General features: G+C 36.8%; 3 protein-coding genes across 3 annotated transcripts in view; 1 reads left to right on the top strand and 2 right to left on the bottom strand.

The window, feature by feature from the left end:
• LTN1 (listerin E3 ubiquitin protein ligase 1) overlaps positions 1-166 on the bottom strand; it is a 36,970-nt gene extending 36,804 nt beyond the window's left edge. Inside the window, exon 1 of the mRNA XM_009894902.1 lies at positions 145-166. The gene's annotated coding sequence lies outside the window, so the exon portion shown is untranslated. The remainder of the gene's footprint in view (positions 1-144) is intronic.
• RWDD2B (RWD domain containing 2B) overlaps positions 1-317 on the bottom strand; it is a 3,907-nt gene extending 3,590 nt beyond the window's left edge. Inside the window, exon 1 of the mRNA XM_009894904.1 lies at positions 304-317. Within this exon, the coding sequence (XP_009893206.1) occupies positions 304-317 (14 nt within the window). The remainder of the gene's footprint in view (positions 1-303) is intronic.
• Positions 318-1,454: 1,137 nt separating this feature from the next.
• USP16 (ubiquitin specific peptidase 16) lies at positions 1,455-20,062 on the top strand. Its single transcript, XM_009894901.1, is given in 18 exon segments — positions 1,455-1,515; positions 4,109-4,287; positions 4,859-4,962; positions 7,503-7,606; positions 9,554-9,735; positions 10,661-10,753; positions 11,444-11,574; positions 11,943-12,030; positions 12,900-12,978; positions 13,566-13,644; positions 13,646-13,655; positions 14,473-14,529; positions 15,686-15,853; positions 16,405-17,077; positions 17,770-17,864; positions 19,097-19,183; positions 19,503-19,659; positions 19,770-20,062. Coding segments are annotated over 18 exon segments (2,472 nt in total). The 3' UTR covers positions 19,895-20,062.
• Positions 20,063-20,976: the final 914 nt, after the last annotated feature.

The raw sequence follows: 20,976 nt of genomic DNA, 5'->3' as shown, positions 1-20,976 counted from the left end.
AAGAGCCTGTCAGGCGAGTCTGGCCAGACCCAGCGAGGGCTGAGTTAACAGCTGCCCCTGTTCCTGCCCTCCCGGCCGGAGGAAAGTCAGTTTGAAAGGATTTTAACGGCTTAGGGTAATTCCTGTAAGATCGCATGTAGTTTTTGGGTTTTGTTTTTTTTTTTTTCCGTCCGAAAAAATATGCTGTGTCAGGAATTTGTTGGAGGAACTGTCATCTCTTCTTCTGAACAAACTGAATGCGAAGTTGCGAAAGTTGATGATTCTGCTCTTGATGAAGTGGCTGCCTACCTGTTATTTAACAGCTGTCCTAAAAGCATGCTTCAAAAAAGTTTTTCATGCAAAAAGTCCCCAGTGGGTATCATGCCTAAACTCTTCCTAGCTTAGTTTCCCTCTGATTCTCTTGGGCTGACTTCATTTTTCGGCTGTGACAGCTCCCAGCAGGCAGCTGTTCTCGGTGGTTGGTGTACTGCTGAGAATAAGCTAAGAAACGGTTTTGAAAGGATGGATGTTTCCAAGTCAGATGGAGTGCTGTGCTAACGCGTTGACGTGAAGGGTGTACAGCAGGGTCAGGCTAGCCTGCAAAGGCTGCGTGAGACTGCAGAGACTTGATTCTGAACCCTATCATCATGCATGTGTTCGTTGTATAGCGTGAGTCAATTTTTAAGTTTACCTGATCTTTTTGAATAATCGTTTGTGAGATAAGGCACGGGGCCTTACAGGGGCTACAGCGTAGAAGCTAAAAACGTCCAACCATATGTGCAGTAGCCAAACATTTTGAAGGCAAGCACTTGGCTTAGAACTCTGTAGTGGTAGAACACCCTTGTCTAGAAGGGTTTACAGGCATACCAAATAACAGGCCCTGTTTGAATGATATGCTTGATGTGTTGAGAAAGCAATGATAAATCTCGCCCAGTGAAGAACCTGAAAAATTGGAATTCCCATTGTCTGTATATTTTCAAATATGTTAGAGTATTGGCCTGTGTCAGACGTCATCGAAGATACAAGGAATTTACTGTAAAGAAAACTGAAAGATTGTAATTGCAAGAAACTTGAAGATTTAATTGGGACAAACCCAATTCTTTTTCCTAAAAACCCGGTGTTATTAGTTAAAGTACAAGTCCTAAAGTTTTATAGGATTTCTGATACTTAAGTTTCCCATCTTCTTCTTTTGTGCAGTGCTTTTGATTTAAGGTTTTAAATAATTTGTTTTTTATAATACACACTGTGATGTTGCCTCTACAACAGTTACAATTGTTTCGTCTTAAAGTATAACTAATTTATTTTCTTTTGAAATTGTCAAATTAAAACAAGTTAATTCACCTCAAGGGACCTCTTAGCCATAAAAACGACTTGTTGTTTAGGAATGAACAAGTAAAACCAAAACCTGTTTTTTAATTTACTATTTTTCTTTGCTAGGTCACTGTTTCATGTAAGAAAAATTACAGGCTATAAATATGGGGAAGAAACGCATCAAAGGCAAAACTGCACAGTCTGATGAGTCTCCGGATACGCTGGGTATGTTTCTTCAGAGAAGGCTGTGGTCCTAATGTTTGTTTTAACCTCAAAGAAGACTTAAACTCATTAATATTAGAAGGCCTTTACACTAGTCACTGGCTTTGAAGTCTCATTTACAAAGCGTGGATTAGTATAATTGAAACTGAAGTCTACCAAGAAACATTAGTGTTGCTACTTTTCTAAGTATGCTGTAAAATAATAATCCTGTCTGGAAAACGAGGATTATTTTCTGGTTTTCAGGAAATTCGGATGCTCGATTCTTTACTAATACACAGATCGAATTGAATCATGTAAAATTTCTCAGCGCATAAAAGGTTTCTAGAGTCAGCTGCTAAACTTGTCATGACAGATTTAAGTAGCATTTTCATAATGAAGATTTTGTTGCAGAAAATTCTCGCTTCAGCAAAAAAAATTGCAATTAAAATATTTCTGTGAAATCGTTTGTCTTTACACTTGCAACTAAGTTAGTACTGGCCCTGGACACCTCAGCTGTCTAGTCATAGTGCTTTTTGGTTTAAACTTCTTTCTCTTCCTCACCGTCTCTTCCTTTAGAGAAAATCCGAAATTGTTACTGTTAGCCTTCTAGCTGTACTGGGTCTCACCCCTGTGTTGCAATTTTATTTGTTATCTTGTTTACCCTGCTTATTCTAACTCTTGTTTTCGCTTGTGCTGTGTAGCATTCTCTTCTACCACCTTGCCTACCAATTCAGAGATTTTGTCTTGCTCACCTTTTTTGTTGATTCTGACTGGGGAAATGAGTTGAGCCATGCTAATTTAGCTGGGAGAGACAGCACTTACAGTTTTAGCAAAGACGTTCAGTGTGATAGCCTGTTTATTTAAATTCAACTCTACTCTGGTTGTCCTGGTCTTGTGGTAGCTTCTCTTCCCTAAGGCTTTTTAGCATCTTCCCCTCCCTCCCCCCCAGTCAAGATCAATGTCTACTATGATTGTTCCTCAACTTTCTCCAGCAAAAAAATCGGTTATGATGCAATTGCTGATGGCATCTCACTTCTTTGGCTAAAAAGAATCTAGCTTACCCTGACAAAGTCCTGTAAAGCTGCAAATGTAAACTAAGACTGATCATTGTGAATAATCCCACTGTATAGTAGCGGCGAATATACAAAAGGTTCGTTTAAAAAAGGCAATTTTGAAGTTGTAGGTGAAGCTTGTGTTTTTTAAAAAGGCTTAAAGAACGCCTCTAAATATCTGTATTTGGCTCTTACTGGCTAGCATTTGTACTGTGGTAAAAGCCTATAATGTTGGACAGAAACAGAACTGTAGGTACAAAACTTTTCTCCAGTTTCAGCTCATGCCAAGAAAAATTTTCTGTCTTGAGGCTGTAATCTTGTGTATGGTCCTCAACAGAGATAGCATAACAGCTCTGAATCTACCTGAACAAAAAAAAATACCTCTGTAGCAAAGGATTTGAGACAGTTGAATTATGTAAACACCTATGTAATTCTTCTCAATAATAGTTTCACAAAAATGTGAGTTTTTTCTAACATATTAAATACATACAGCATTTGTTTACTCTGGGCTTTTTGACTTCTGAGCTAACTATTTGTACTGTCAGATATTTGACCCTGTATTTGCAAATTTGGTCATGTGTACCTGCAAATGGTAAAGATTTGTAGGCTGATGATGCTAAATGTCTTAAAAACCTGTGTTCTGTAAAAACAAAACAAAAAACCCCAAAGCAACCCCACCTCTCTGCCCCCCCCAAAAAACAACCAAAAGCCAAAGGAAAATAATTAAATATGTTCCCCATTTTTTATTTGGAAGAACTTGAATCAATTTGCATATGCGTTGTTTGTCAATTGCCGTTTCTCTGTACGTGACTTAAGCTTACAGGCAGCTTCTCTGCGGTCAAGTGACAGTATAACCAACAACCTTAGAAATTAAACAAAAAATAAATAAGATCATTAAATTCCTGATAGCAGGTGCCTGTTCCTTGGTGTAACCATTTTTAGCAGAGTTAGGTTAAATGAAGTTCACATCAGGCCCAGAAGATGCAGCTCTAAGTATGGTGTAGCACTGTAGTGCAAAGTGGTTATAGTATGGATAGGATGACTCTGCCATTCTTTTTTACCATAGTCCGCTGCATAATTTCACTGAGGCAGCTCAGCTGGAAGCATAACCTCCATAATCTCCACTTTTATAGGCCAGCCAGGTGCTGCCTTGGTGACTGGGAACCGTGGCAGTGGGCTGTGGCTGCTCCCTGGGAGGTGTGGGAATCGTAACGCCACAATAATAGGAGCCCACAGCCTGGCACTGTAGGTAGGTTTATATCCAAAGGTTTTGTCAACTCCTCTGACTAGATGTAGATTTGAGTGATGCATTTATTTTTCTTTTTTTTATTTTTCTTTTTTTTTTTTTTTCAGTAATGCAGTAGTTTAGGATGCAGCAACAATATCCCTGGCTTGTGAATGGGGGTAACAAAGCATTTTTCTGATATGTCTGCTAAATTGTTAATGTTTCTTTGGCTCTAGAAAGACTATCCTAGCTTCTGGATCACTGCCTGTGTCTTTGAAGCATGGAGATATTTGCATTTGTTATGAAACCTATATCGTTCTTGTGCTTTTTGTTTTTGTAGAACCTCTGTGCAAGCATATTCGTAAAGGACTGGAACAAGGTCATCTGAAAAAGGCACTGCTGAATGTGGAATGGCATGTTTGTCAGGACTGCAAGGCAGACAATAAGACACAAGAGAAATCTGAGGAGGAGACTGACGAAAGCCCTTCGATATGGTTATGTCTAAAATGTGGCCATAGGGTATCTCTTGTTTTGTTATTAATTTGTTTTAATATCTTTCAGTGCCTCGTAATACAGTGGAACAAGAGAGCTTCTAATTCAACTCTTATGTTCTCTCTCTTTTTTTTTTCATTTTAAAGGTGGTGCTACATAAATCATTTGATATATTTTGTTGTGATAAAAAATGTCTGCTCTGGATTGCAAATGAAGAGCTTAGAAGCTTGGCACAAAAGCATTTAGCAGACTTAAGGCTAAAACACCATCTTGAGGACTTACTTTCCTAGAAAGTCCAAATTATTTTGCTAAGAAAATTAAGATGCTCCTAACTTGTGCTTTTTACAATAAGATCTTGTACTAACATTAGTTTAATAAACTTTGAACTCTGCATGCTGAACAGGTTTTTGGTTTTGATCTGTTTTGTTCTTCAAACTGGAATCTTTAAATTAGATATTCAGTCCCATCAGAGACCCATCTGTTCATCCTAATTAGTTTAGTGTAATCAGTTTTCATTTTAATACTTTGTTTATATTCTAACTTTGTTTCATTGATAGTCAACTGGATTTTGTGACACTTCTGGTTATCAACATTCTAGGGCTGTGGCAGAAATTCTCAAGAACAGCATGCTTTAAAGCATTATACAACGCCGAGATCAGATCCCCATTGTTTGGTTCTCAGTTTGGACAACTGGAGTGTGTGGTGAGTTTGTCAGGCAACAGAGGCTGGGATGGAATCTATATTTTCTTTTCTTTGTGATTTAACCTCTAGAAATTTGTAAAGCATTTCCACACACAGAATTCCCAGCGGTCTTTGCTGAAGATTTGCTGAATAAATATTACTTGTAAAATTTATAACTAGAAAATTTTCATAATTGAAATTGACCAACTAGTAAATGCTGTTGACTTCATATTTTACTGCTTTTGCTTGGTCAGAATACTGATGTGTAGAAACATATGTTGTTACGTACCTCTGAATCTTGGAACACCCTGGAGGTGTTCAAAGCCAGGCTGGACACGGCCTTGGGCAACCTGGTCTAGTGGGAGGTGTCCCTGCCTGTGGCAGGGGGGTTGGAACTCGATGATCTTCAAGGTCCTTTCCAACCTAAACCATTCTATGATTCTGTGAAATCTTAACTTTCAGCCTTGGTAGGAGCTCTTTTCTGATGCACAGTGACAAACTTAATTACTTTTATTTTCCCAATAAATATGACTTCTTAATACCATGTTTATAGTTAAGAAGTGCAACTGTAGAATTTCAAGATGCTGCTGGATCAATCAATACAAATTCCATCTCCCTGGTAGTTTTTCCTTCTCTTAAAAAAAGGAATTCTTCTTAAAGGAATAGCACGTTACTATATAAGGGGGAACTTTAATTTTCCAAACTGTGCCATACAGAAATACTGTGCCTTACATAAAGAGTTTTCGTTTTGCTTTGTAACCTTTTTTAAACTTACTATTTACCATTATGTTAATTGTATATAACATTGTCTCTTTACTAGATCATATTTGGCACTCTTATGCAATGGTCAGTATTTTTGTTGAACTCTACCATAGAAATGGACATTAATAACATATATTACTAATGAACTAGTAAACTTATTTTTGTGAATTTAATTAAGTTTTATTTTTTTTATTTTAAAGGGCTTTATTTTCTGTGTTCTAAAACTTACATAGTTTTTAAATCAAAGTACTTGCAAATGAGAGGAAGTTGTCTAAGCAGGATATTTTTCTTCCTTCTAGAATTTCTTGGTTGTACAAGCTTGCACAAGAAGTTATTCAGTGATTGATATATTGGGTATAAATTATTGTTATAAATCAAACCTACAATCAATAACTGTATTTCACAGTGGACTTAGTAGCTAAAAGCAAAAGCCAAAAGTTTTTTTGATCGGAATTTAGTAATGCTATGAATCTATGACGAAATCTGTCCATTGTGTGCGTGCATATGTGGTTGAAATTGGACTGGAATAGTACCTGTAAATGGTTAAAAGAAAAGATTTTGAGCATGGAGAGAAAGAGGAGAGTTCTAGTAATTCATTAAGGTCTGCTATTCTCGGGTTACAACAAGTGCTATTGTATGTATTTTCTGTACTGGTATGGCTTACCAGTTGGATCTGCTTAATGTTTTTCCCTCACCGGTCAAACAGCCATCATTGAAAAAACTTCTTTCCAATCCCTTGATTCTTTCAAGGCTTCCTATAAAAATTTTTGATGAATGAAAGGTTATGATGTTGAATATCGCCTATGGAAGTAACTATCATTTGTTATTCTAGGAGTAAGAATAGCTATTTTTATAATTAACCAGACAGACAATAAGTACATACTCGGAGATCCAAAGGTTGAGCCATTTTTTTCAATGAGACATGAAGAAATGGGAAAATTACCGCTAATTCCAGGGGTGCTAGAGATTTAGGGAAGCACTTTGCTGCAGAATTCTGCTGCTTTTAATATCAAAACCAGTCTGACTTATAGTGATCCTGAAATCTGCTAAATGCATTTGTGCCTAAGAACTGTAACTGGTACGTTTAAAAATGTAGAAGCGTTTGCATTCTCTTAAATACCTTTTGTCACCTCTCCGAAGAGTTGATTGGGCAGAGCTACAAAATCAATACATACAACCCTCCTGCTGCTGTATACGTTTTGGCAGGATTTTACTCTTATTGAGCCTTTGTCACTGCAGCTTCTCTTGTAATTTTGTTTAAAACAGATTAGTGGCCTAACCACACAGTTCTTTCCTCGTAAATAGGCAGAGTTATTTCAGCAACAGAAAAGCAAATAAAAGTGTGCAGGACTAATGGAGGACACTGATTTGTTTCTTATCCAGTTTAAATATAATAAAGTATTTGCTTGGCTAGAATACTCAGAATATTTTTCCCTTGCCATAACATTCATAAGTCATTTCCTGTAGGGCGTGATATCTTAGTTTCTTGATTTTGGCAAAATTTTCCCTGCGTTTATTTTTCTTGCAGAGTAGGTTTCTAATTCCATCTTTTAAGGGTCTAATTTATATTTGTAAATTGCAGCCTCCAGTCACTGAAATAATTTAGTAAAGATCATTTTTAAACTTCTTATTTTCTTGATCAGAAATAGATCAAATTCCTCTCTAAGACTTCTAAATCCTAAAATAAATATTGTAGTTTTATAACTTTTTGTAATTAATTGCGTCAAACAAGCAAATAGATATTTTTTTTTTCTATTAAAAAAAAGATTAATTGTTTTTCTTTGGGGTGGCGGAGACAGGTGCTACATATGCGATAATGAAGTCCCATATAATACTTCAACACGATTGGGTCAGACTGTGGATTATATTAGAAAACAAGTTTGTACTGACTCATCACGTACAGGTAAGTAACTATAGCATACCTACAGTAAATCAGAAAGTCCCTTGAATGTACGAGACAGTACTGTAAATCAAGAATGTACACTAAATTAGATCTAAGTTTTGAAGCACTGTATGGTAAATTAAAAAGCTAATTTCTTCTTTTCTTTTTTTTTTTTTTTAACTTTGTCAGAATTGTGATAGCATAAGTAACATTCTAGCCCATGGGCCTAATTGGACAAAGATTTTGCATAGTGTCCTCTAAACTTTTACAGACTAGAAATACAGGAATAGAAGGAAAAAAATAGAATTTTACTGTGACTTTTTTTTTTAAATGTGGCGTTCGGTTGTTCTGTGAGTAAGTAATTGACTTTCAGTACTTAGAAGGGCTCTCTTTATCCATCAGTATTGCTCAGTCTGTCTTGAGATCTGAAGAAAAATTGTCGTTGTTTAAGGATAATTTGATCTGATTTTTTTGAAAGTATTTTTGTAGGTATCTGTGATTGTATCAGCTGGAATGATTAAGTCTCTGGCTCCTAATGAAGGAGTATACAAGAGGATTTGTCTGCTGGGTCTGTACATTTAGTATAGGTAGCTGCAGTGCATTCAGAACTCTCTAAAATAACGTGTTCATCCTGCAGTCTATGTGCAAAATGCGGTTATTTACAAGGAAACGAACCCAGCAAAAACAGTTTCCGCAATGGCAAAACTGTTTCTGTTCAAGGAATTTCCACTGGAAAACTTGGAAGAATTTGCATATCAACATAAATGCTGTAACTCACGGCTATCAAAAATTCCAACACCATCCTACGCTTGGTTGAAACCATAGGCCCTTGGGAAAAAGATCACAACCATCCAGCAATGCCAAGTGGCGTCTCTGAATATTTGTTCAGGAAGCAGCTGAGGTTTTCCCCCAGGGACCAGAATCTTTGAGTGATTTTGGTCAGTATTTCCCAGAATACGTAGTTTCTATGCATCTAATATTTGAACTTCATATTGATTGTCAGAGTTTTCTTCTCAGGTTTGAACTGAAAAACAGATGAATATCTGGGTGTAGCTGTTGTCTGTTTTATGTGTTCCATCTGTTTTTGTCCATCCATCTGTTTCTTGTCCATCTGTAAAGATTGTCTTGTCTGTTTTCCTTGCTTTCTCTGAGCTGGCATTACTTTATTTTAAAGTTAATCTTGGCTTACGGCCCTGTTTATCAGAAACCTTATCAATAGACTGCCAAACTGGCAGAACCAGTGTGGGTATTATTCTGAAAATTACCTGGAATTCCTGTATGTTTTTATTATTGTCATTGAAATGTTGAGCTATACACGGAAGTGATTTTGGGGAAAATATATTTAACGTGCCTCGAAGAATATAAACCTTCCAGTTTCCTCTGTTCAGGTTCATGAAGTGAACATGAGAAAGCTTTGACAGTGGGAGGCCTGTGCATTTCATTTCAGCCAATAGCGCCATGTCAGAAGGGATATTGTCTCAGATGCCGTCTTGTTGGATGTTGTATAAAGCCATAACATGGGTGATTTTGCAACAGGAATGAAATTTCACAGAATGGTCAGGGTTGGAAGGGACCTCTGGAGATCATCTAGGCCAACCCCCCTGCCAGAGCAGGGTCACCTACAGCAGGAAATTTCAGATAACATGTGCAGAGTTTTAGAGATTGTTGGCATGAATGGCTCGGGGACCGGACCAAGTGTCATGTTTAAATTCTATGCTGATCTGAAATGGCATTTCAGGGTTTTTTTTATTACATTTTATATTTTTGTTTGTTTATTTTGTTTCTTTTTTGATGCTTGTTACCTAGACAATTTAAGAACCTAAAGCAGTAGTGTTACATTTATACAATTTCAGAATTAATTATCATATGTTTAAGTTTTAAACACTGTAGATTGTTGCTGCCTATAACTTTTCCTAGCCAGTTCCCTGTTACTGGGCTAATATGTGGTATGTTGTTTTATTATTTCAGTAGAAAAACAACAAGAGAACAAAGAATTTGAAAATAAAAAAGTAGAAAAAGACAACAAAAATGAGCAAGAAAAAGAAGTCTCACTTAAAGAAGAGAATTCTCATTCAAGTGCTAACTCAGAAGTGACTGTGAAAGGACTTAGTAACTTGGGGAATACATGTTTCTTTAATGCAGTGATGCAGGTACAGTATGGTAGTTATTGCTGCTCATTAAAAAAATCTTGAATTGCAAAAGAAAAAAAACCAGCCCACAACAACCCCACCCCCAGTGTTGTAAAATGACACAATTAGAATGTGATTTTTTGTCTGCCAAGAATGATGGTTTCATTCTAAAAATAATGTGTTGGCCCAGGGAAATATGAAGAAATGGAGCTGCAGGTTCAGACTTGCTGTAAGGGAAGATACAACAAACTGCCCTGTCTTTGAGGGGCAGCAGCTTTCAGTGATACAGATTAAGCATGCCAACTTCCTAGTTTAGTAAAAAAAATAAAATAGTCTGGCACATCACCCTTGCTGACCTCTTAGAGTATAAGACATAAATACCCAAAGACTGTGGGTGTGTACTGAAACAAAAATGCCTCTCTCAGCAACAGGAAATCAAATAAAAGTAAATATTAACAGGATGAGCATATTGTATTGCCATCTTGTTTGTCTTGCTAAGCTAAGAAGTGTTTGGCTAGAATAAACTTGCTCTTTTGTGTGTATTAGAACTCGTATGTAATCTTGTGCTCTTTGGCTCTTGATACTGAAGCTTTACTCAAACACTATATTTGCAGGTTTTGGTAAGCTGTTTTAGTTTTATTTATATTCATATTTTAAACCAAGCAAACATGCACTCTGCATCTCACCTGGTTTTAGAAACAAACACTAGTAAGTGGTCAAAAGATCAGTATAGGAGAAGTAGAATAGTACATTTAGGGTTTCTGCAATCTAAAATCATATATACAGAGGACATTTGGAAGCCCCATTAGCAGTATAGAATATACCTTTAACTGTTAAACAGCGTTAGAATTTCCTTAGCGTTAGTTACTACTCTTGTTCTGTGTTTGGGAAAAATAAATTTCTGCTAATCTGGTTGACGCAAATTTCTTTCTTGTATCTTCTACAGAATTTATCACAAACTCCAGTCCTGAGGGAGCTGCTTAAAGAAGCTAAAATGCCTGGCACAACAGTTAAAATTGATTCACCTGAGTTATCCATGGTATATATGCTTCGACCTCCATAGTGTTTCTCCCCACCCTTCCAATCTGTTAAAGAAGCAAGCAATACTCTTTGGATTTTCAAGCTGTTTCAGCTAAATACTAACAAGATTAAGGTGTAAAATCAGTGGGAACTTCACCATTCACTTCCATAGAGCTGCTTCTGAAGTCAGCGGAGGTCTTTCATTCAAAGAGCAGTGATTCAAAATTCTGAGTATTAGTTGTCATCAAAGGAATACTTATGTTATGATTAAGTTATTTAAAGGATGAAAATGTGTAGCTTTTGCTATAGTGTCACCTGTCTAAATGCAAAATAGGAAACTAGAGGATGTCTTCAGTACTAACTCAAATAACGCATCTGTCGTTACAGTTAGGGATTGAGATGGGAAAGAAGGGTTGTGCACTTTAACAAATTGTATTTTTTTTTCACTAATAAAAACAGCAAATCCAGAATTGCAGCTAAGCAATAAATAATTAATGATTCCTAGCCCAGTGTTTTGGTATCATCTCATGAGAAACCATGTGTTGATTGTTTTTTGTCAGGTTAACTTACTGCCATTTTGGGATTTTGTGTATTCTGTTGTATAATAATGTTTTCAAGAACTGAAGTGTTTAGATAAGGAAAAACTTACTCCAGAAGGATCTGTCACCAAATTAAGGCAAAACAACTTTGTTGCTTTTGTTTAAAACAGGAACCTCAGCTGATAAAGCTAGATCAGCCAGGTCCTTTGACATTAGCCATGTATCAGTTCCTGACAGAAATGCAAGAGACAAAAAAAGGGGTAGTCACTCCTAAGGAACTTTTTGCTCAGGTTTGTAAAAAGTGAGTATCTGTACAATTGCATGTCCTTGTGAGTATGAAAAGAATTTGTTAGTTGTTTAAAAAGGTCAGTTTTCTCCCTTTATTTTTTTTCTTGAGCTCACACCACTGCATATAAAATTTGTGTAATACTTAACAAGTTTTGAAAGAAGATCAAGAGCAAAATATAAATTAATAGAAGTAAAATGAAAGATAGTGACGTATTCTGATTAGCTGGCTTCATATTTTTAGAAAATACCATATGTAGACAGTTGTTGCTTTCATATACGTACATGCTTGAGATTTTGTCCTTTTGTGTCTGCTATTAATTGTTTTTACTTTGTCTTTCTCTAAGTTCAGTTATGCTTTACAATTATTGTTTAATTTAACAGAGCCATACGATTTAAAGGTTATCAGCAGCAAGACAGTCACGAATTGCTTCGTTACTTACTTGATGGAATGAGAGCAGAAGAAATCCAAGTGAGTGCTAATTTCATAATTGTGCATACCTTTCTTCATACCCCAGACCAAGATGTTCCCCTGTGCTGAGGGAAGAAAGAACGTTGTTTCTGAGATGTCAACCTCTGTAGAGTGGTTGTTGCTGCCCCATAGCATTTCCGTGAAGCAGATTAGCAACTGAGCTGTAGAACCAGGCAGCATCTAAGCAGTGGGGTTGTGAAGGAGCAACCACAGGGAATTACTATTTTCATTTAGCAAAACTATTCAAAGAAAGAACTTTGTGGCCTGTATCTCTAACATATATTACGCAAATTGTTTAGGTTTCTAAGGTAGTGATATTTTCTACCTTTTGCGAAAGCAGTGTGCTGGTTATTCTCTATGCTCTTCTAAGAAAATGACATAGAGAGGTTCAGTTTTGCTTGCTCTAAAGGTCTTTGGTTAATTCAACACTTTTAATATAAGTGTCTGTTGTCCTTCAGAAATAGATTGATTTGTCCAAAACTTCTGTAGAAAAAGTGGGTTTGCAGTATGTGTAGTCGCCCTAAAGAATGTCACTTTGTCTAAATTTCTGAAGTGTCTGAACGTTCACTTATGGAAATTCCATAAGGTTTTTTGCCAGTTTTAATTTGCGAAATTATTTAATCATTAGACTGATTTTCTTATATACCAATTGCAACATTATGGTTGCAGGCTTTTTTCTCTGTTGGTTATTTTGTTAATAGACGCAGGAACTGTTTTGTGTCTCAACAGGCATGGTGGTTGTTTGTATTGATTCTCTTAATTGGTGAAGATTAAACTTTTTCCTCCATCTGAAACATTTTGTAAAATTAACTAGTTAACTCAATTAGTTTAGGAAACTTAGCAGTGTGTATTTGTTTTGAAAATTTCAGCAAATAAGTGTTGGAATACTGAAGGCGCTGACTGACTCTAACAAACAAAATGAAGAAGAACTTAAAAAGAAAATTAAAGGTAAAATACATGTTACTGATGATAATTTAAAATCTTGTGTTTCATTGAAGTACACAAAGTAGCACTAATAGTATCATCTAAAAGATACATGTTTAATTGTACAACTTTATGCGGTCTCTTGAATATGTGTGTATCTAGAAAATAAGGCTCAATAGTGTTAGTCTCTTTATTTATATGTCTTATTAACCTTGCTGACATTTCCTTCTTAACAGTGTAAGAGAGAGTTGATTCTATAGCCATTATACATTAAAATATTTTGGGTAGTGTTTAATCATTCAAATATTATGTAAGAAATTAAAATATTAGCACATGAATGTAATGGTTTATTCAGTCCTAGTAGTCCATTGGTTCAGTCAAACTGTGTTCTGCAAAAGTGTTTTTGCCCCTGTTCCTTCGATAAATCAAAGAATCTTAATTTAAGAATCTTACTGTACTTCCTGAGGAAAATAGAACAGGCCAACACATTCCATCATATTCTTGCATACTGTAGTCTTTTTTTTTTATTATTTGTTTGCCATGACTAAATTGGTTGCCAGTATATTATATGTAATATTATTAACTTTACTATATACCTTGTCAATTCCCAGAATATGAGAAGAAAAAGGGAATACAAAGTTTTGTAGATCGCATCTTTGGTGGAGAGTTAACCAGTACAATTATGTGCGTTATGCCGAACCGTAAGTAAACTGCCTACTTCGAATAGCCTAGAGTATAATTTTCTGTAATCTGCAGAAGAACCTCAAAGTAACTATATGTAGAAATAAATGAAATTGGAGAGATTTGCTTCAGTTAATACACTTCTAAGAGTTTACTAGCTGCATGCTTTTCAACGAGGGGCATGGTTTGCCTGGAATCTTTCTTCCCTTATGTTATAAAGCTACTCTTTCAGTCCCTTTCAAAAGACTTCCAGAAAGAGGTCAGCAACAGCAAGTTGCTTCTGCCAGAAGTATTTACTCTCAGATTCTGGGTAAACACCTTCCAGTGGTATAAATTATAGAGTAGGTGAATTGTTCTGCTACCAGCAGTATCTGCCAGGGGCCCTTTCCTTTTTCATCAGATGATTAGGTCTTTCTCTTTCCCACACTGGAATGACCGTGGGATTGCCAGGAGAATATAGTTAAGCAAGAAGGCAAGATTGGGATAATGCATCCTGAGAATGAAGTAATCAAGGGTATTAGTGAGTGGGCTACAAGAATGTCATGACAGATGGCAGATGTCAATCTCATAGGCTCTCAGTTGGGTTCTCACATTCTAGGCCACTAGAAAACTGAAATTTGTAAAAAATATTTCTTGCTTATTTCTGTGGCAATATGACTGCAAGATTTTGGTCATGGATGGCTGTTTGTGAAGGTGGATTAGGTGTGTTTTATGTTTGTATGCACAAGGGAAAGCCTGCACTGAATGCAAACAAGGCTACATACAAATAAGCCTATTGACAGCAAGCCAGCCACTTCCAGACAAAAATAAATTAGACTCTTAAATATTCATTTACAGGTATCCTTGGTCCATGAGTCTTTCCTTGATTTGTCGCTTCCTGTACTAGATGATCAGGTAAGAAATTGTACGTGCTTGCTTTTTAGCGTAGTTTTTGTGTGCTTCTATGAAAGCACCTTTATTATGTAATCATTAGGGAATGAATTTATGCATCTTTCTAAATGTCTCTTTTGAAATTTAAAATTATATATTTTGCAAGAAAGAGAATAAGATTTTTATGGGAGTCATTCCTGTAAGTTGTAGCTCATAAATTGTCTCTGGAAAATCGCAGATAGTCTGTTGGTGATCTTGCTGCTTTGTCAGTTAATGTTTCTAATGGAGACGCTGGCTTAGGGAATAATCTAGTACGTTCAAATGTTGTCTCACTACTGTAGAAGACTGAGTTGCAAAGACCAATGTTCCCCAATTCATCTTCACTGCTGTAAAAACGAACTAAATTGCTTGACAGTGATGGGTGCCTAGTGGTTGATTGAATGCTTTGTTTTATTTATTTTTTTACTTTTTTCATCCATTTTCTGCACCGAGTGCAAGAATACTTCTTGTAATATTCAGGTTATTGAATAAAATTAAGAAACATTGGTAGGATAGTATGTAAATACTTATTTGATCGATCTTCATTTGTTTGATCGATCTCTAGGCATTTAAAGTACTTGGTTTGCTTTGTGTTTCATATTGATAATCTGTATATGTAATATTTCAGATTTGTTATGTAGCACTGCATACACAAAAGCTAATGAGTAAATAGTAAAATGAAGCCCTGTCAGCCAAAGGGATCCTATGTCTTCTGCAACTAACAAATTTCATTTTAGCAGAAGCAAATTCTGTGGCAGGCAGTTCAACTGAAAATGTCTTCACTTGTGTAAAATGTTACTCTTCAGTGCATTTAATGAGATTTATGTCTGTTAGAGCCCAAGGTAATGTTGCCCCTTTACAGGTTTGTAATGTGGCTCTTGATAGCCTTTATTTTTCATACTGTTTCATTCTGCAAGTCATTGTTTCACAGGGACTCCCTCTGGAGTGAGGCACCTCTTTTGTAAACATTAGGGTGGCATAAATGAGTTAGTTGTATGTTACAGTCGCTAAAATGTTATATTTTGATCTGAAAACTCAGGTAACATCTCATCCCTACAGTTTTTTTTTAATACTATTTTGTTACTCAGAACAGTAACATCACTACTTCTGTGGTTGTTTTGTGGCTTTTTGTTTTTTGTAGAAAGTAAAAACTACAAATGAGAGAAATGTTAAAAAAAACAAAGAAAAGGAATCTGAAGATGAAGAGGATAAAAACAATGACTGTTACCTTAAGCAGAGAGATGAGCCCCCTGGTACAAGTAAGCACCTTCAGAAAAAAGCAAAGAAACAGGCCAAAAAACAAGCCAAGGTTGGTTTCAATAAGTATTTCATTTTTGTTAATGAAGTGCTTGCAACTGCTGGTAAAACAAATTCTTTTTGCTTCCTCGGTTTAGATGGAGAAGGAGACAGCTTAGATTTTTCTCCTCACTCAAATGCACAAGGGAAAAGACCAATTGTACCTGTGTCTTTGCTATTAAGTTACATGTATTAAGAGTTGCTGTGCTAGGAATAAGCTAATATCCAGTGGAATGTGGAATTTATGTTGCCTGTATTCTCTTTTTTTTTGAAGAATTAGTTTGTATCAGAGAGCTGTTCTCCAGCCACTGATTGCATTAGTTGTATTTTGAAGATACTGGGTAACAAGAAGCAGGGGGAGCTATAACTGAGTGAGGATAAATTCAGTATTGGTTGAACTGATCACCTCTGATCATTAAATCATAGATTGTTCTCCCCCCACCTGTCCTTTGCATCTATGGCATGCTACAAAAATTTTGATAAAGGAGTGGTAAGAAATGCTAAATATCGTTTAAACTTGCTCTGGTTTTTGTATTCTTATATATTATGTATTACAATCTGCAGAGCCAGCGCCGCCAGCAAAAACTTCAAGGGAAGGTGCTTCACTTGACAGATATCTGTGCAACTGAACCATCAGAAAAAGATGTCGAGTATAACCAAGAGTCAGAGACAGAAATTAACTCTGAAACTCCTGATATGAAGCAAGAAGTGGAATCATCAAATGATTGCAAAGATCAGTGCTTAACTCAGAAAGACCTGAGTATAGAGGGAAATAGTACAGAAGTTCAGAGCACACGTGAAAATATAGGAAAGCCAGAACAGGAGGGTGTAGAAAAGGAGTCTCTCATGGATCTCCCTATGGAAGGCTTAGATTCTTCTACAACAGTTGTCAATGGCCTTGACAACCTATCTTTGAAAGATGAGGACGTTGAAAATGAAGATGAGGAAGAGCTTGCTACTGACTTTTCAAAATTACACTTGGGTGCCAATGCTGAATCTGATACGAGTACCTTAGAGGACCTTCAAAGTGTTCCCATCAAAACATGTGAAGTATCGACTGAAGATCCAGAAACAGCCTTTTGTACGCTTGCAAACAGGGACGATCTGAACCCGGAAGAAGGTTCAATCTATCACTGTTTGTATCAGTTTACCCGTAACGAAAAACTTACTGAGACCAATAAACTACTCTGTGATGTATGTACACAAAGACATTATGGACCAAAGAAGAACATAAAAAGTACGACAAATTATCTTTTCAGATAAACTTTAACTATGTCGCTGTCTGGTGCTTGGGTGGGTAGGGAGGGGACTGTCCCTAAAGTGGTATTTGTATAACTTTAACTCGTGTCAGTTGAACTAGTGTTCAGTGGGTAGGTTGTGAGAACGTCTTTCACAAAGATTAATACAAGTAAGTTCTTAATTGAGCAGAGTAGGCTCACAAGCTTAGGTACAGAATACTGCGGGACTGAAAAAGAAGAGTGAGCAGCAGAGTGGGTTTGGGTTTCGGGGAGGGAAAGGGCATTTCCATCTAAAAAATTATGTGGATGACTGTAGGGCTATTTAGCAGGTAACGTTTCACATTTGAGGAAAAAACAGAAAATTCTGCTGGGACAGTCATAGGCAAATCATGTCAGTGTTTGCTCAAAAGGCCAATAAAAGCCACATGCAATTTCTGATTATGAGAGTTGTAGAGAATGAGCAAGAACTGATCGTGCTTGTGCTGACGCTGCTCAGACATGGTGTGAGTGGTTACTTTTGCGATACGGGATCTGCAAGACGGCAGGTGTCTTACAGCCCATCATGTTAAAGGGGAATGTTAAGTTTCTCAGTTGTAGAAGATGACATAACAGTCTAAATAGTGAAAACAAAGAAATTATTGCTATAACATTTGTTTAGGTGTTAATTATTGGTGGTTTTTCTTTTCTGCAGGTGAAAAGAAGTATGTTTATACTGATGCCAAAAAGCAGATGCTAATCTCTCTTGCACCTCCAGTTTTAACTCTTCACTTAAAGAGGTTTCAACAGGTAAGTAGTGGGCTGATATTGCAAAAATGTGTATGAATATAATATCAGTTTAATACGTATATATGCACATAGTACTAGTTTAACTTAATGTTAGTGTATTTTCATTTCCTATAGGACTGGTTTGGTTTGGTTTGGTTTTTTTTCCCAAGGTTGGGAAGGCATTGGTGTGCAGCATTGGTTTTTGTGGTCTTTGAGGAGTTAGGGTGTGTTTGCCTGAAAGAATATTCCATTAGTTACCTGGAAAACACTATTTTGTGAGCTTATTTGCAATATATTCCCTCACTATTATTATTGCTTACTTTATTAAGCAGTCTCTTAGTATTAATTTTTTCCTGCTACTACGGCAGTTCATGGTCTCTCACATTTCAGTGTAGATAGAATAGGATCCTTTACTGAATGAAGGTACCAAATGGGTCAGTAGAATTGGAAAAGAGAGGATTCCCAGCCGTACTGAGGGAAGACCAAAAAAAAAAGGGGGGGGAGGGGGGGATGATAAATGGAAAGCAATGCAACTGAAGTCTTATTTATAGACACCGAAGTAAAGTGGCTTACCTTTTTCCAAGTTGTAGGAAATTTTTTTGTTTTGGGCTTGGGGATGGGAGACAGTGTTGCCTCTTCTGAATTTAAAACTGTTTGGTATTTTGGTCAAAATACTTGAAAAATAAGGGAAGTGACTTTAGGTAGATGAAAAGCAATTCCACAGAGGAAATGGAAATGTATAGCCTATTCCAAGAGACTGTAACATGGTTAAGGAAATAATATTTGTCATAATCTCCTTTTGTTTTTCCAGTTTGATACCGGAAGATTATTTGAATAAGGTGGGAGTAGAAGTTACATCAGTTTTGACAATTTAAAATTAGATCCTCAGGCATGCTATGGTATCTGAGAAGCAAGAGATGTCCTTGTAGTTACAGAAATACATTAGGGCTGATTCTTTTTCCACTTCTGCTACCATTAAGTTACTGTGAGAGTGAGTTGAAGAGTTGTCTTAACTTGTGCTCCAGTGCAGCATGTAGGGCAAGGAGGTAAGGCTGGAAAACCTTGGGCATTGGAGAGGAAAAAAAAAAAACAAACAAACCCCAAACCCACAATGCTGCTTTTTCCCAATTTTGTGTAATGTAAACTAATTTTGCATTGTTAAAACTTTAACCTGAAACGTTTAGTAACTAAGTATGGTTTTAATCTGCTGCATTTTAACATCATGGGGTTTTCTTCTACTTTGTCTGTTCAAGGCTGGATTTAATCTACGGAAGGTTAACAGGCATATCAAGTTTCCAGAAGTGATAGACTTGGCCCCTTTCTGTACAGTTAAATGTAAAGTAAGTGGTAAAACAATCAGATTCTCCTTTCCCGTGTTCTAATGTGCTTTCACAATTAAGCCGTTTAGCAGAATCTTTGTAGAACGCTTGTCAAGCTGCAGTTATTTTGTGTGATAATACAGGATAACTTACAAGTGCAACTTGAGTACACTTGAGTCAGTGTACTCCCGCTGATCACAGTTGTAGCACTTGCATGAATCTGTAATGACCAGCTTCCCTTTCATCAGAAAACAAATCAAAGCAAAGTGAAGAGTTTATGTTCTAGCCTTTTTTAAAACCCAGTACCTGACTAACATACCTAAACTTTTGCTTTGCATAGAACGTGGCTGAGGGGAATACAAAAGTACTGTACTCTCTCTATGGAGTTGTGGAACATAGTGGAACAATGAGGTTTGGGCACTACACTGCTTATGCTAAAATGAGAAGTATGAACAACCATCTCTCCGATCTTGTCCTTCGAGGACAGTCTCCTCAAGGTAAATAATTAGAAATATTTTACAAATTATTTCTTATTGCAGAACAGTGGCAGGACTGATCGCTTCAATTCTTTGTAATAACTTTTACTCCTAAATTCTTGCTTTCACAGCTTCAGAAACTGAAACAGTCAAAGGGCAGTGGTTCCACATCAGCGACACCCATGTACAAGCCGTGTCTGCATCGAAAGTGCTGAGCTCGCAAGCTTATCTCCTGTTCTACGAGCGACTGCTGTAACTCGTCTGAGAAGCCTTCTTCTACGTGCAGCCATCTTCAGGTGGTCTGAAAGAAGGCAGAGACTTGCAAATCATGTTGTTAAATGTTGGAGCTACTGTATACAACTGCAGGAATATACATTATGCTTCTTAGGCACACTGACAAATGGTTAACTTATACTTTTTCCAGTGTTTTCATTACTTTTAAATAAAAGTTTTTTCAGAACTACAGCTTTGAGCTTCTATTAGTAATTTGTGCATTGGCACAGACAGGCAACTGCTGCTTTTAGTTGCCTGCAAGTGCTATACATCTTAGTCAGCAACTCTTTCACTTTAAAGGGACCAGCTATAATTTTGAACTGTAGTTATCTCGGCTATCATCTGTTCCATGTGTATTTTAGGACTAGGTTCCAAGCATAAGAAGCTGTTTCCTCCTACACATCGTAGAGCTGAGACAAATTCAGCATCAGCTCTCTTTCCACTGTTGGTTTATGTCTAATAGAGGAGCCCTCAGTTTGCAAACTCTAGGAATTCTTTTGCATGGGAAACTTACGCTGGTATTTTGGCAAGGCTGAGAGCTCAGATCCCTTTTTCTTACCCCCCTGGTGCAAAAAGAAACTTTTCCTACACTGACTTGTAACTTTAAAGTTTTCTTCACAGGCTAGGCTTCACATGGGGTTCCACATAAATAAAAACTTGGCTCCTCCATGCTAGAGCAGCAGCTGCTTACATTCAGTGCATTTTTTACAACAACCTTACTAAGAAAACGGGCGGTCTTATGTATTCTTGTTACCCTTACTGCTGATGACTGTAGCACTTGTGCAGCTGACTAGATCAGTATGCCAATCCTTCTGAAAACTTGCTGAGTTTATTTTTCAGCCACACCAGCAACTGACTATAAAGCAAGCACTGGTGTAGCTGTTGTATAGCAGCCTTCTTTAGGCATAAGATAGTTCCAGGCTTGATTTAGCCTTCCTCTCCCTTCTGGCTGTGAAATAGAGGACTGGCAAGAGTAATAAAAGAATTAATTATTGAAGTGGCTTGAATTTCAAGTGCGGTTCTTTCAAGCTACTCTGAGAGACACAAGCGGTTTACTTTCCAAGA

This window comes from Charadrius vociferus, unplaced genomic scaffold (genome assembly GCF_000708025.1).
Source record: "Charadrius vociferus isolate BGI_N301 unplaced genomic scaffold, ASM70802v2 scaffold201, whole genome shotgun sequence".
NCBI lineage: Eukaryota > Metazoa > Chordata > Aves > Charadriiformes > Charadriidae > Charadrius > Charadrius vociferus.
Note: the sequence above shows the minus strand (reverse complement) of the source record. Positions and strands in the feature narration are given on the sequence as shown.